The sequence below is a fragment of the Herpailurus yagouaroundi genome, unplaced genomic scaffold, assembly GCF_014898765.1.
Source record: "Herpailurus yagouaroundi ecotype Mexico unplaced genomic scaffold, PumYag 184, whole genome shotgun sequence".
NCBI classification, from domain to species: domain Eukaryota; kingdom Metazoa; phylum Chordata; class Mammalia; order Carnivora; family Felidae; genus Herpailurus; species Herpailurus yagouaroundi.
In genome coordinates, this window is record NW_024412415.1 from 29,568,908 (window position 1) to 29,584,559 (window position 15,652).

Genomic DNA, 15,652 nt, shown 5'->3' on the forward strand with positions numbered 1-15,652 from the left:
ACCCCCTGGTAACCTCTATTTTTTCTCTATGAATTTGCTTATCCTAAGTACCTAATATAGGTAGAATCATGCAATATTTGTCCTTTTGCATGATTTATTTCGCTTAGGATAGTATTTCAAGATTCATCCATGTTGTAGCATATATCAGAATTCGATTCTTTTTTAAGACTGAATAATATTCCACTGTACATATGTACGATATTTTGTTCATCTGCTGATGAACATTTGGATTGTGGATACTATTGGGTATTGTGAATCATGGTGCTATGAATGTTGGTACACAAGTATGTGAGTCCCTACTTTGAATTCTTTTGGGTATATACACGTAAGTGGAATTGCTTTAATTCTTTGAAGAACCACCACACTGTTTCCCACTCCAGCTGCACCATTTTACATTCACACCAGCAATGCATGAGGGTTCTAATTCTTTCACATCCTTAGTAGCACTTGTTATTTTCCATGTTTTTTGTTTTTGTTTTATTTTGTTTTATTGTAGTCATTTCTTGAGCATGAACTAGTGTCTCATTGTGGTTTAGGTTTTTACTTTCAGGACCTCATTTTTTCCCCAGTTTTATTGAGATATAATTGACACATAACATTGTATTAGTGTAGGGTGTACAGCAGAAGGATTTGATACATATATATGTTGCAAAATGATTACCACAATAAATTTAATTAACATCCATCACCTCTCGTAGTTAGAAATTCAGGACCTTATTTTTTAACTCTTGAGATTGAAGGAAATCCCCAAGGTTGTGAATGTAGAGAGAGAAGAGGTCTGAGGCCTGACCCCTGAAGCACTCCCAACATTTAAAGGATGGGGAAATGAGCAATCAGTAAAATAGCAAAACCAGGAAGAGAATGATATCCTGGAAGCCAAGTGAGAAATGTGTTCAAGAAGGGGGGAGAGAAGAATTCTGTCAGATTCTACAAATAGATCAATTAAGATGAGAACTGAAAAAGTGACCATTTGATTTAGTAACATGGAAGTGAACAATGACCTTTAGTTGATGAAGAATGATTTTGGTGGAGTGATGGGAGTGAAAGTCTGTTTATAGTGAATTCAAGAAAAAAACAGACGAATTTGAAGCAGAGAGCACAATCTCTTAATGAATTTTGTTGTAAAGAGAATCAGAAATGGGGCAGTAGCTTGAGAATGCGAGATCTGGAGAGTTTTTGCTTTATGGCAGACATTACAGAAGTTATGTTTGTTAATGGGATTGGTTCAGTAGAGAGGGAACATTTATTGATGCAGGAAAAAGAGGAGAGGATGACTGAAATAGCTTGTAGTTCCAGAAAAGCAGAGCCATGAGGTCCTGGCAGCCTGTCCTCTGCCTCAATACTCTAAGACACAGAGGGGAGAGGAAGAAAATTGGAGATGGAAATTGTGACTGCTGCTGTTTTGCCCTCTGTAGAATTAGGTTGAAAGATCTTGATGGCAGCCTCTGGTTTTATTCGTGCCAAAGCACCTCAGCAGTAACAGCTGGAACCTGCTTTTCTTTGAGTTCTAAAGATCCAGGGGATAAGGAAAGAAGAGGATTTTCCTTCTCATCTTCAGTCTTTCTTTTCTGTCATGAACATTTTGATCCTGCCTCAGAATATAATTGTGTCTGATGCTTGATATTAAGCTATGTTTTATCAAAGTACATGCCACACCTGTCCCACACTGAAAGCCATGGTATGTGGGCAGGACCAAAAGCTGCTAAAATTCCTCTGTTTTCTCCATAGCGTTACCTACCACCTAAGACAGAGTGGTCAAGTGGTCAATAAAGAAGTTTTAACTGTTTATGCTTCCACTAGTTACAGAGAAATTAGAATTTTCTTATTTTACTGAAACCTCCATTTCTACTTTAGAGCCTTAGGTCTTTAGAGGGTATATCTTAGCAGGTGACTAAGAGAGGAAAATAAGTGCGTACCTAGGATGGTAGCTACTAGGAGAAAGGCTCCTCTGGGAATGAAGTCTGACCCATAGTTGTAGTCAGCCTATGAGTCATATTTGTCAAACATGCTAAATACAAGACATCCCAAGGTAGGAAATAATGAAACAACAAATCAGTTGGGCATTGCTAGAGAGCACTTTCTGCCAACCCTCAGTTGTTCCTTAAATTGTAATTATGTGGCCAGCATAGTCTTACTCCAGGTTCTGTGTCTGTCTTTGCAGAAGGAATACAAGTCCTAAGTATTCACACAGATTTGTGATGAGAGATCCAAAGGAGGCTTCTAAATAATTTTCAGAATTGCTCTACCAGTTACCTTTTCACCCTAAGTAAGTCTGGAATGCATCCAGCAAAACAGCTTTTGCATGTTCATACCTTTCAGAATGAATCATCTTCCTTCCTTTTAGTGAAAGAAGGGCTCTGTTGATTATTTCTTGCAGAATTTCCACAAATGTTCTATTTTTCTTAAATCTTCCAGTGTTTTACTTGAGTTAACCTAGGGGGTGCCCGATGTTCCAGAAGGAGACCTGTGACTCTCCCAACTCTCAGTCACTTATGTTAAAAGAACAGTCAGTTTTTTCTTGATCTCAGGTTTGTGGGTTCGAGCCCCACGTTGTATGTAGAGATTACTTAAATAAATAAACTTAAAAAAAGAAAAAGAACAGTCAGTTTTGTTTCTTCTGGGAAGATATCAGGTATTCTTTTTTAAAGAAGTTCCCATTAGAGGAAGTCAGAAATGGCAGGCAATAGATTGCATAAGACCACTGTGCTAAGGCCTGGGGAAAGGTGAAGGTTTGTTCTTGCTTGCTAAGCATAATCCTCTTTACCTGACTGAAATGGAGAGTGCTATCATCAGAATGTTGAGGTGAAATCTGGGACATCCTTTAATCTCCTTGAAATTCAAAATTTGTCCCAACTAGTCTGAACTTGTTATTTTTATATTTCACAGTATCCAGACATGAGTCAAGAATCTGATTCTCCATTTGTTTTCATCTGCACAAATCCCCAGGAAATGATTGTGAAGTTTCCTATTAAAGGAAATCCAAAAATCTGTAAGTCACAAACTTTGATGGTCTAATTTTCTTTTCTTTGTGTCTTGTGTCTCACTTGCTCAACTTTTTAAAAATCTCTTCTTCCTCTGTTTTATGGCATGTCAAGTATTGGAGGGTTAATATGATTATATTTAGTGATAACTTTAATGTTAAGTTAACTACAATATAGCCTTACCAAAGTGTACGTTGATCCACAGTTAATGGTATGCTAGTGAATCACTCTAAACTTGCATTTAAGATCCCATTACATTTAAAATCCTCATTTGTCAGCCAAAAGAGTATGCTCTGCTCTGCTGCACTGCTCATTAAAGGAAGTAGTAAGCCAATGCCAATGGCAATAATGACCTTTATTCATTGTTCTTCAGTCTTCAATCCAAGAATAAGACTGAAGTTTGTGTGTCTATTTTTTGAGTGTTTTGGAGGCTCCACTTCCCAGTTTGCCCTTGATTACTGGTTCCTAAAGCTCTAACCTAGCCCTCTCTTTGAAACCTCTCGATGATTTATTTTTTCTGTAACTTTTGCTTTATGTATTTATGATTATAGTACCCTCTTTGAATTCCTGCATATTCACTTCTTTTTATTTTATTTTTAGAAGTTTATTTATCCTGAGAGAGACAGAGACAGCGAGAGTGAGGGAGGGGCATAGAGAGAGGGAGACAGAGAATCCCAAGCAGGCTCCACACTGCCAGCATAGAGCCCGATGTGGGGCTTAAACTCACAAAACTTGAGATGGTGACCTGAGCTGAAACCAAGAGTTGGACGCTCAACCAACTGAGCCACCCAGGCATCCTTGCATATTCACTTCTTAATCACTTTTTGTTGACTTTACTTTTTCAATATCTAACTCTTCTACTACTACTAACTTCTCTTCCTCTGTCTTGTCCTACCTCAGCCTCTTCTGTTTCAAAGCTATCTCAGGAAATACATAGTGGTAGTCTTTCTGCCTAACTTATTTTTAAAAACAACCTTGGGGCGCCTGGGTGGCTCAGTTGGTTAAGTGTCTTGACTCTTAATTTCAGCTCAGGTCATGATCTCATAATGCAAATGCAGTTCATGGCATGTAGCCCCGACTAAGGCTCTGTGCTGACAGTGATGAGCCTGCTTCACATTCTCTCCCTCCCCACTCTGTTTGCCCCTCCCCCACTTTCATGCACGCTCTCTCAAACATTAAAAAATAAAATAAAATAAAATAAATAAAAACAACCTCAGAAACTGTCCCATTTGCTCACATCAGTTACTATTTTGTGCCTCTGTGACACTGCTTTCCCATTCTGTGAACTGGATAATTTGGGGGCATGCATTGTCTTAGGTTGTGCACAATTCTACCTCACACTGTACCTGGGGGACCAACTAGCCATTTGATAAATCTGTTCTATAGAGAAGTACTTCTCAAACTGTACTGCAAATAAAAATCACCTAGAGAGCTGTTAAAACATAGGTTCCTGGGCCTTCTTCCAAGTGATACTGATGCTGTTGCTCAGCTGACTACACTTTGAGTAATACTGCTTACGATCACAAAATAAGATGCTTGGACTGTGAATTTAGATTAATGTATATTCATCACAAAATTCAGGCAACTCTTATGATTTATGAGACATATGTTCCTTAGATTCCTATATATCAGAAAATCTGAACATAAGTTGCCCTTGACTTCTACATATTATTCAACTCAGACTATCCCAGCTGGTTGCCAAGTGGCCCTGGAAACTTTTTTCTTCCTCTCCACTATTTAGGATTGATTGATTGATCGATCTCATCATTATTTTCTAAAGATTTTATTTATTTTTTTAAAGTTTATTTTTAATTTTTTTTAATGTTTAGTTTTGATAGAGAGTGAGCAGGGGAGTGGCAGAGAGAGGGAGAAACAGAATCTGAAGCAGGCTCCAATCTCTGAGCTGTCAGCACAGAGCCCGACGTGGGGCTTGAACTCACGAACCGTGAGATCATGACCTGAGCTGAAGTCAAATGCTCAACCGACTGAGCCACCCAGGCGCCCCATAAAGTTTATTTTGAGAGAGAGAGAGAGAGAGAATGAGCATGAGCCAGTGCAAGCTGGGGAGGGACAGAGAGAGAGGGAAAGAGAGACTCCCAAGCAGGCTCAGCACTGTCAGCACAGAGGCCAACTTGGAGCTTGATCCCACAAACTGTGAGATCATGACATCAGCTGAAATCAAGAGTCGGATGTTTAACATTCTGAGCCACCCAGGTGCCCCAAGATTTTATTTTTAAGTAATCTGTAGACTCAAAGTGGGGCTTGAACTCACAACCCCAAGATCAAGAGTCACATGCTCTACCTACTGAGCCAGCCAGGCACTCTTCCGCTATTTAGTATTTAAATCTTTCTCTTGTCCCTCTTTTTTGGTTGTGGCATTCTATCCCTCCCTGTTCCATTCTCACCTTATTCTAGGCACTGATAACAGCACTGGTGGTAGCAGGAAAACATTTTAGGTCTTTTCTCCCATACCCAGTGCTACTTGATCTTTAGTCCCCATAACCTTTTCTTAGCTTCCTCCCCTATCTTGGTTTTTACCTGCTGCTTAATCTGTGAGAAAATGTTCTCTGTAAACAGTTTAGATATTTCTGTGAAATGTTTTACTCCAGTACTTTCTCTACCCAGAGACCTACTTTCACTACATATATGGCCTCTGTTTTTCTCAATAAGGTTTAATGGGGGTGGGGGGTAGAGGGGTGGGGAGGAATGATGCTCTTAGAGGAAAGCTTTAGTAACCTTCTGTCCTTTCCCGATTGTAGTTAAAAGCTTTAAAAAGCCAAATGGGCTGTTTGTTTCAGGTAGAAATTGTGAGACCGCAGCTTCTTCCTTGTTAGGCCAAAGTGAAACAAACATCAGTCAGAAATAAGCGAAATTTAAAGAGAAAAAATGAAAGAATGGGTGACCAATCCCTTTGTGCATCAGAAAAAAAAAAAATTCTTTAGGTTCCACACCCAACGTGGGGCTTGAACTCGTGACCGTGACATTAAGGGTCATATGTACTACCGACTGAGCCAGCCAGGCACCCTGGAAAAAAAAATTCTATTGAAAGGGAACCATCCTACCTGAGGATATAGTTTGGTGTGAAGTTTCTATTCCCTGTAACTCTTCATTCCTTCATCCTTCATTCCTCTTTACCATCTCTTAAAATCTTAGACTCTGCCAGAACTTTCTTCTTGTAGTCCAAAGGAGCCACCTTCAGTAGCTTACAGCTGGAAAAAAGTCTTTACTCTCACTGCCACAGGGGAAAATACATAGTTGGCTGTTAATCTGTAATGCTTCACATTTTCTTCTAGCTATATTGTTCCACTAAATGGTAAAGGTCCATAATATTAATAATACTCTCCTTCAAGTATAGTGCTTTGGCTTAAATGTTTTTGTTCTTGTTTTTGTTTTGTAGGATGGCTTAGGAATCTTTTATAGATTAGTTCTATGAGACATGTTCCAAGTTCCAAACTCTGACTTGCAAATAAGCTTTTAGAATACAACCTATTTACCTGCTGTACCCTGTGTGTGTGTGTGTGTGTGTGTGTGTGTGTGTGTGTGTGTGTGTGTGTGTGTGTGTGTGTATGCCTTAAATTTAAAGGTATGTATACATTTTTTAGTTTTTTGACTATAGTTGACCAACAATGTTACATTAATTTCAAGTTTACAACATAGTGATTCAACATCCCTATACATTATGCTCTGCTCATCACAAGTGTGGCTACCATCTGTCACCATATAATACTAATATGATATCATTGACTATGTTCTCTATGCTGTACCTTTTATTCCCATGACTTATTCACTCCATAACTGGAAGTAAAGGCATATATTTTGGTTTATGCTTTTGGACACATAAACTTGAGCTTGCTTGACCTGGGGATAATTCCGTTTCTTGAAATCATTCAGAAAAGTACAGTGTGTAATATGATATCATTTGGCTGTGTGTCTGTTCAAATTAGGAAATGCAAAACAGTATAATAGAGTAGGTTAAATGCTCAAAGAGACAAAGGAAATCTTTTTACATTAAATGAACTACTTGCTCTATAAATGCATTTAAGTACTGCCTTATATGTTATGCAAAGCATGTGGAAATCCCTAGGAGAGTTATATCAATTGATGACAAATACTCTTTCCCCTTTTAACTTATTGTCCATTTGCTGCCCATGCATTTGATTTTCCTTAGGCACCATGATTGAGGATGTGGTTAACACTGAGATGCTGTAGGTATTAAATGTAAAAATATTGGAGAAATACATAAATTAAGCATTACCACTCTGCTTTTAAAAGAGTGTACTGTATGTAACTGTAGTTAACTGTCCAGATCCCAAGTCTTGAAAGATGAGGCTGAACTAGAACTAGTTCAAAATTCCTGCCATCTTAGGGGAACTGTGATGACTGCTTCTTCGTGCAAGAGGCCCCAGTCCCTTGCCTTTATTGCCTGCAACTGGCCTAAGCTGGCCACTGTTGGCAGTCCCTGTGGTAGATGTTAGGGATGTAAAGAAGTCCTTACTTATAAGGAGCTTACAGATTGCTGGCACATGTATAGTTTTCTTAGGCAGTCTAGGGGATGAAAGAATTTCTGAATCCCTGGGAATGCTCCAGAAGTCCTACTTCCTTTATATCTCCTTCCTCCTATTTTCCATTTTATGACATCATCCCTGAAGCCAGGGATTAGTTTGCCTATCCATTGAGGGCTTTGCTTCATAGGGTTGATCTTAGCTGAGCTGGTCTCACTTGAGGGCTTTCACAATCAGATTGGAGTTTTCCAAAGATCATACTTGGAATGTTCTTAGACAGTAAAGCTTTGAGGGTGTCAAGAAGGTAATGGCTCTTTTTTTTACAAGAGGAATCTGAAATACATATAGTTAATAGACTTGCTTAGAGTTGTAAGGTAAACTGAGACCATAAGTAAGAAACATACTCCCAAGCCTCAGCATAAATATGACTACCCTTACTTTTTCAGAGAATTTTGAGTTTATGAAGCATTTTAACATATAGTATTTCAGTTATTGGATTAAATGACTTAATGTATATTAAAAAACAGCATAGTGCTTTGTATTTAGAAAGCACTTAATGTTAGCTGTAATTCTCTCAATAACTTTGTAAGTTAGGAATTTTTTACTACTTTCACTTTTCAGTTGAGTAAATAGGTTTATAGAAGTTGTATTTTGGGGCGCCTGGGTGGCGCAGTCGGTTAAGCGTCCGACTTCAGCCAGGTCACGATCTCGCGGTCCGGGAGTTCGAGCCCCGCGTCGGGCTCTGGGCTGATGGCTCGGAGCCTGGAGCCTGTTTCCGATTCTGTGTCTCCCTCTCTCTCTGCCCCTCCCCTGTTCATGCTCTGTCTCTCTCTATCCCAAAAAAAAAAAAAAAAATTTTTTAAAAAAAAAAAAAAAAAAAAAAGAAGTTGTATTTTGCTCACATCTTTCTGTCTCTGATTTTCCTGCTCTTTGCACTTTATCAGATTGCCTCAGAAACAAATTATTCTAATCACATTTCATTTTTAGGGCACAATATCATAGAGCTGGAAGAATCCTCCTGTACAACATAGTCCAATTTCCTCTTGGCATAGAAAAAGCTGAGAACAAGAGTGACTAGGTGACTTCCTCACATACAGCTAGGTAGTCTCAGGGACTAGAGAACTAGAAGTGTGAAGTCCTAAGTGGGTTTCTGAATTCTGTCCTAGCTTGTCCTAAAAAGTTGAGTGAGAGGCAGTACTTCCTTATGCTTCTGGTACCACCACCTTTTCAATGGATACTCTTAGTGTTTATCTGATATCTGCTAATTTTGGTTACTTAGTCCCTACAGTGCAAAGGTTTTCGAATTTGTAATGTCTGCCTTGCCATCTTTGTTTAATTCATTTGATGAACACATTTACCGAGCACCTACCATTTGATGCTCACTATGGTAGCGTTAGGAATATAAAGGCAAACTTGCCTTGTAGTAGGGCTTTTTGCCAGATTGCTGGCACATTTTCAGATTTCCAGCTGGGCAGCCTGGGGGATGAAAGACTCCTAAATCCCTGGGAATACTCTGTGCTGTAAAGCCCAAATTAAAATCAACAGCATTGTGACAATGCTAGTGGATAGCATTCAGGGTATTGCTTACTGATGGTTTCTGAGGAAGCCCAGAAAAAGAAGTAATGTTATTCCAGAGACGATGGTATACCCGTAGAGAGATGAGGAGAAAAAGAAGACAAAACTTAAGAAAACTTAAAAAGGGAAACTAGGATGACGTTATTTTTAATTTTTTTTTTAATTTTATTTGAGAGAGAGAGAGCATGAGTGGGGGGAGATGGGCAGAGGGGGAGAGAGAGAGAGAGAGAGAGAGAGAGCAAGAGAGAGAGAGAATGAGAGTGTTAAGCAGGTTCCATGCTCCGTGTAGGTGGTGCTCAATAAGAGGCTCAATTCCACGACCCTGGGATCATGACCTGAGCTGAAATTAAGTCACCCAGGCGCCCTGAGGTTATTTTCTCACAATCTTTTGCAGTAGTCAAGACATGTATTCTTAGTTGGACAAGTGAGAGTATTAAAGTCTAGAGAGACTAAATGACTTGCCCCAGGTTTTACAGCTAGTTAATAACACAGAGGGATGGACTAGCACCCAAGTCTCCTGACTTCTATTCCATTGCTCTTTCTTGTACACCTGATTACTATAACAAATGAAAATGACAGCATGTGGGGGGGGGCAGTTATGGGTGTGGGCTGTAGTACACCTGGCTTGCCTTAAAGGGAAGCTCCTTGTTTGTTAATCTTTTTTTTTTTTTTTTTTTTTTTGTAATGCTGAGGCTAAACTGACCTGTTTCTGTTTCAGTTCAGTGCCAGTATCACTATTGACTTAAGTGAGACTCTTTGTGGGAGAAATCAATGTGTAAGACAGACAGGAACTTTGTTAAGATTGTTTTCATGCATCAGATGGATGGCTCCTAAGGCTGCTACCACTGAACCAAACCGTCCTGGTAGATCTGAGGAGTCAGAGGTCAGGGACCACATCAGTAAAGTACCTCTCATTAGGGTCACCTGGGACAGGAAGGTTGCTTGTTTTCTAACTTTAACACTTAGAAGAGTCATACAGCCTATGACCTTTGCCCTTCTTAGCTGGTGATAGGGGCCCTTTGTCAGTAAACCATTCATGTGGATTCTACTCCACTGTTTCAGGTCACTCCCCCTATTAAGTCTGAGGCAGCAAAGGGGTGAACTGAACTGCTTTTCTCACTGCGAGGGAGGTTCATGCATTATGCTCAGCCAGTTAACAGGTCAGAGGAATGAGTTTCCCACTGTGTGAAATGCCTTCCTTTATTATATATGTGTATTCTTTTCAAACTTGCCTTAGCATGAGACCTCCTGAAAAACGTGTTGTTTCTTTTCTTCTAGCTACAAAATTAGAAATATTAATGATTTAGATTCTTTAGGCGAATGAATACTCATCGTGTGTGTGTGTGTGTGTGTGTGTGTGTGTCTCCACATTTGTGTGTCCTTAAACAGTGTTCCCACTGCTTCCTCATTCTTACAGAATGAAACTCTGAAGTTTGAAAGTGTCTAAGTCCTGAAGCAAGATAATTGAATGTGACAGGAAAACAGGAACCAGAAGACCTGGGAGGCCAGGAAAGATTTGCATTGCAAATATAAAAAATAAATAATGAGGCTTCTTTTTCTCCTTTACAGGGAAACTGGATTCCAAGATCCATCAAGGAGCAAAGAAGGGGTTAATGAAGCAGAATAAAGCTGTCTGACCCAGGAGAAAAGGAGCTATACAGCATAGTGGAGTTTTGTGTACTAAAATTGCTATCCACTGGTCCTTTGGAATTGAAGCATTAGAAATGTAAAGGCTTGGCATCAGGCTTGAATCTTTGAGAATTTAGACTCTTACCTAAATCTGTATATTTTTCTTAAAGAGTGGGATTCTTACTTTATGTAGTAGGTCAAAATCTTTGAATACATTATTTATAAAATGCTATTTTAAAAATTCTAGGTCTTTGACATTTTTCTCAAAATGGTATCAGAAAAGAACAAGTTGGAAATTACTTTCCTTTCTGAAGCTTGGATTTGAGATTGGGAACTTTCTTAGCAAAGGTTAACAATTTTTTGAGAGACCACTTGAATTTTAAAGTTTCTTTTCAAAGTAATAGTCTGGTTAGAGTATTAAGGTGTTTGAGGAATCCTATGTTTAATGCATACCTGTGATGGGACAGAAAGGGTTTTAACAAGTTTTTTGCTCTAGTCCAACATGTCTTGAAGTGAACAGTCTTCAAAAGCTGAATAACCTTCATTGGCAGATTTTTTTTTTTTTTTTTTTAAGTGATAACCTAAAAAGGTGCTGCCACTTTGTTCTTTGGTTTGAGATGTTAGGACATAAGAAGATCAGACTGGGAGAAGATAGAGCTACTTGCTCAAGCAACATGAAACTGCCCTATTTATTTTGTGGGTATTGCAAAAGCATCACTTAGATGGGACAATTAGAAGCAAACTAAAAAATAAAGTCCCTTCAGTAAATGTATTCATATACCCCCAAATGCTGAAACCCAACCTTTTAAACCATCACACCTCAGGAAGCTGTGAGCTTTGAAAAAATAGGTTGATTTGAAATGAGATTTTTTACTCATCAGTCTGGCCCTACTTAGTGAAACACTTTTTTTCTGAGTCTGTTCAGCAGAGCTGTCAGAATCTCAGTTGCTGGCATCCTCAGGAAATTCATGGTCTTAAATGTGTATGTTCTGCTTTTTATAAAGCACCACCACCACACTAGGGAAGTTGGATTCCCTCCAGCAGTTGTGTGCATGACTTAAAAAAGAGAGCACGCAGGAGAGAAAAAAAAAGTGCCCTGTGTTATGAAAAAGATTAATTTCCCCTTTCTTTAATCCTTCATATTCAGCATGTATTTGCATTGAAATGCCTCCACTCATATGCATTGATGTTCACTCAACTGTGAACTCTGCTTGTTGCATAGCTCTAGGCACTGGTTTTGTGGGGGCCTGATCACTTTGGATTCCCAGGGAAAACCTACCCGATTCTTGTTCTGGTAATGCCAATATGCAGTATTCTCTTTCTTTTCCTGCTCAACTTCTGTAGAGAAAATGGAAAGGACAGCTAATGGTACTTCTTTAGAGGGAAAAAAAAAAGTCTCATTCTGGTCTCCTGAAGATCCTAGTATTATTAATGAAGCCACACTGTGTTAATAGTTTACCAAGCAGTAATATCTTGAATTCTGCACTGGAATTGTCTCGTTTTCTGAGTACCAAAATAAAACCAAAAGGCAGGAGGTGAAGGACCCAGGAAACAACAACCACAAAAAGTTACCTGCCTTTTTATGTGAATGACAGCTCAAGCACAGAGGAGTCTGGATTGATTTTTTTTCACCTGGGTAGATTGTGTGTGTACACCTAAAGAAAAACATCAGGAGCTGCAAGAGTTCAGGTTATGCAACCATTTTGTGTGCTGTGATAAGAAAGTTTACAAGAACATTACAGATTTACAAGAACCCACCTCAGCATCCAAAATATGCAGCTGGTGCCACATGAGTAAATGGCAGAGTCACTTGGAAACTTCTTTTCATGGTTAGACTGTGAAAGCCTTTTAGTTCACGTGGTGGTTGGTGGTGTAAAGTCTCTCTTTTATTTGTGGGACACTCGGGAGGAAGTGTGGGAGAGACTTGGGGGTAGATGGCCGTCAGTTGCTCAGTGATGAATAGCATAATTTAAAGCCTAGTGGAAATTCTTAGCATCCTGAGTACAAACTCGCCCAGGAATTGCCTTTCAGTGCTTTACAACACTTTGCACTGACCCTGTTAACTCTGGGACAGCTTGGCCTGAGGGAAGTTTCACATTTCTGAGCTGGTTTTCTTTTGCAGCCTAAATATCTACGCCCCCTTTTGGATGGTTGGGTTCAGTGGCTCTCAATGTGTATAGTACCTGAAGGGTTTAGTGTTTTTTGTTTTTGCTTTTCTAGACAGGGTCCTGTCTCAATTATGTAAGCTCAGAGTGGGAGATACATGAAACAAGATACTTTCTCTGTCAGGACTTAGGAGGCTTTGACTTTCCAGTCAGATGTTTGGATTGGAGTAAGGGGTTTTTTTTTTTTTTGCTTGGTATAGCTAATCTAGAGAAAGAACTAGGTGTCCCCTTTTTTCAATCTGGAAGTGTACAGAAACCCATTTTTTCCTAGGGAGTAGCTGTGAAAAACTTAGACTTTGAAGATTATTTTTACAAAAATTACAAAGTTAAGGTTTTTATGAGTTATAACCCTTAATCTCTTTCGATTTTAACTGCTGTCTATACTAAAGCCCATTTATATGGATTTCATTTATTTGGTAAATTTTTTTTAATGATTTTGCTAGAACTCCTAGCCAAGATTGAGACAGTGTTGGGGTTGTTCTCTTGCCCAGCTAAAAAAGACCAGTAAAAAAAGCAAGCATCTATTAAACTAGAGAAATCAACTAACTTCAGTTTATTAGGCCTAGGGGGAGGAAAGAAAGTCCTGTGATGAAGGATTTTTTTTTTTCCTTGAGATTCAAATAGCAAGTACACATCTGCTGTTCTCAGCTTCTGTGAATGTGTTTGGAGGGAGGTGATCCATATCACAGACACCAGCAGCAAGGGATCCAGCATGTGGAAGGCTTTTCTACTTCTCTCATGCAGAGAAGAAAGACCATAGCCACAGTTCCATCTGACACAAAGAAACTTGTGTAAATGTCTGTCCATTTATATGTGTGTACATAATGTGGATTAATTCATGGGGTGAAACTTGGTAAACTGATCAGATTTCAGATTTCAGTTGTGACAATGGAGAGCCCAGAAAGAAAACCTAGTAAGTGTGGCATCCTAGTTTGGAGTCAGATAAATAGGGCGATGGGGGGTGGATGGGAGGGACTGAGAATCCATATGAAGTTGTGACATAGTAAGGGAATAAGATGTTGGCACAAGGGGCAAAAAAAATGTTGGTACATAAGATTTGACAAGAGTCTAGAGCTGTACTGTTTAATATGGTAGCCATTAGTCACATGTGGTTATTTAAATAAAATTAAGATTTCAGTTCTTCAGTCACATTAACCATATTTCAAGGGCCCAAACAGTCACATGGGGCTTGTGGCTTCTAAACTGGAGGGCATAAATATAGAACATTTCCATCATTGCAGAAAGTTCTACTGGACAGTTTGGAGCACAGATCAGCACACTTTTTCTGTAAAGGGCCAGATAGCAAATATTTTAGGCTTTCCTGGTCCTACAGTCTCTGTTAACATCTATTCAGCTCTGCTGTTACAGTGCAGATGGATCCATAGGTAATACATAAATGATGACTGGCTATGAGCCCTTAAAACTCTATTTGTGGACACTGAAATTTGAATTTCATATTAATTCTCACAACACAAAATATTCTTTTGATTGTTTTTCACCCATTTAAAAATGTAAAAAAAAAAAAAAAAAAATACTCTTAGCTCATGGGACATACCAAAACAGGCAGTGAGCGTGTGACCCATAATTTTCCAATCCCTGGTCTAGAGGAATAGGAAGTCAAAACTTAAGAATCTTTGAGTGTACAGGATATCAGTCACTTGAAAATTTTTGGTGATTCTTCCAGGCTTGATAACTTCGGCTAAAAATTGAGGTTCGCTGTAGGAGTGTTTATTTTCCTTTGTTCCCTATTTTTGCAGTCCTGTCATCTCCAATGATAGAGTCACGTTCTTCAGTAAATGATGACTACTTGAATGTTAACCCTTAATTAAGTCACTTCCAAGTCTAAAACACCGAGCCATACTCTTTCTCTGCCTGCTAAGTAGTTGATTCCTCATTTGTAATGTCGTCCAGTAAAGACTGGAAATGTCTTATCCCCAGGGATCAATTATGTCCTGCACTATACTGGAACAAGTTGAATTTTGGTGGACCAAAGGGAGATTCTTCTTCCTCAGCTGTGTGTGTGTGTAGATGAAGAGTAAAGGGGTTTTATGACTTGGCTCTATCCCCAAGTCACACACTTATCTTGAATGGCACTGTTGAAGGATGCCTCAGGATAAGGGAAGAAAGAAAAGATAAAACTGCAGAGCTAAGATGGTCAAGGACACAAGAAGGACGTAAGAGGGGCTAAGAATGGGGAGCTTTGAGAATTAAATTTCTGTTTGCTGTGGAAAGAGGTGGAAATTTTAGGGAAGAGGTCATGAAGTGTTTGTTTCACAAGCAAGAGGTGGGTGGGAGGGTTCGGGTAAACATTGCCTGAATGTCTACTATGTAGTAGTGCGCTGGGCAATAACAGATGAATGACAGATAAGGAAAGACAGAAGTTACAGTCGTTAGAAAAAAGAATGGTGGGTTGAAGAAGTACAAAATAGGACTTTTAGATAATAAAAAGCAAGATTTGGTAATATCCGATGGTGAGATGAGATCTAGAAAGATAAATGGGTACTTTGGAGAGGAAAACAAGCGTTAATCCTAAAAAAAAAAAAAAAAGAAAAAGAAAAGAAAAAAAACCTGGAGAACAAAGGATAAAAAATTAGGGGGGGGGTGATACTTTGCTGAACCAAGGGATAAAATGGATGAAACCATTATGAGCTGTCCTAGCTCTTCTGTTCTTTGTGGATGTTCACGTTCAGATCCCTCACGGCCTTTTCCTCACCTCATGGTTGAAAGATACATACGGAACTGGTGTCTTCTGTATTTAAAATATGATACTTCCTCCAGAGACCTCTCTGCGGGGAAGTCA

General features: G+C 39.1%; 1 protein-coding gene across 2 annotated transcripts in view; it reads left to right on the forward strand.

Annotated features, from left to right (window-relative positions):
• Positions 1-12,287, forward strand: part of TRIP4 (thyroid hormone receptor interactor 4) — a 70,665-nt gene extending 58,378 nt beyond the window's left edge. The window contains exons 12-13 of one of the 2 annotated variants that reach the window (XR_005795859.1): positions 2,162-2,266; positions 2,887-2,993. Coding sequence is in view for 1 of the 2 variants with exons in the window: in XM_040492958.1 (XP_040348892.1) it covers positions 2,887-2,989; positions 10,628-10,695 (171 nt within the window). In the remaining variant the exon portion in view is untranslated. Of the gene's footprint in view, positions 1-2,161; positions 2,267-2,886; positions 2,994-10,627 lie in introns of those variants that run through there. The other variant, XM_040492958.1, reaches the window with a different exon arrangement.
• The last annotated feature ends 3,365 nt before the right edge of the window (positions 12,288-15,652 follow it).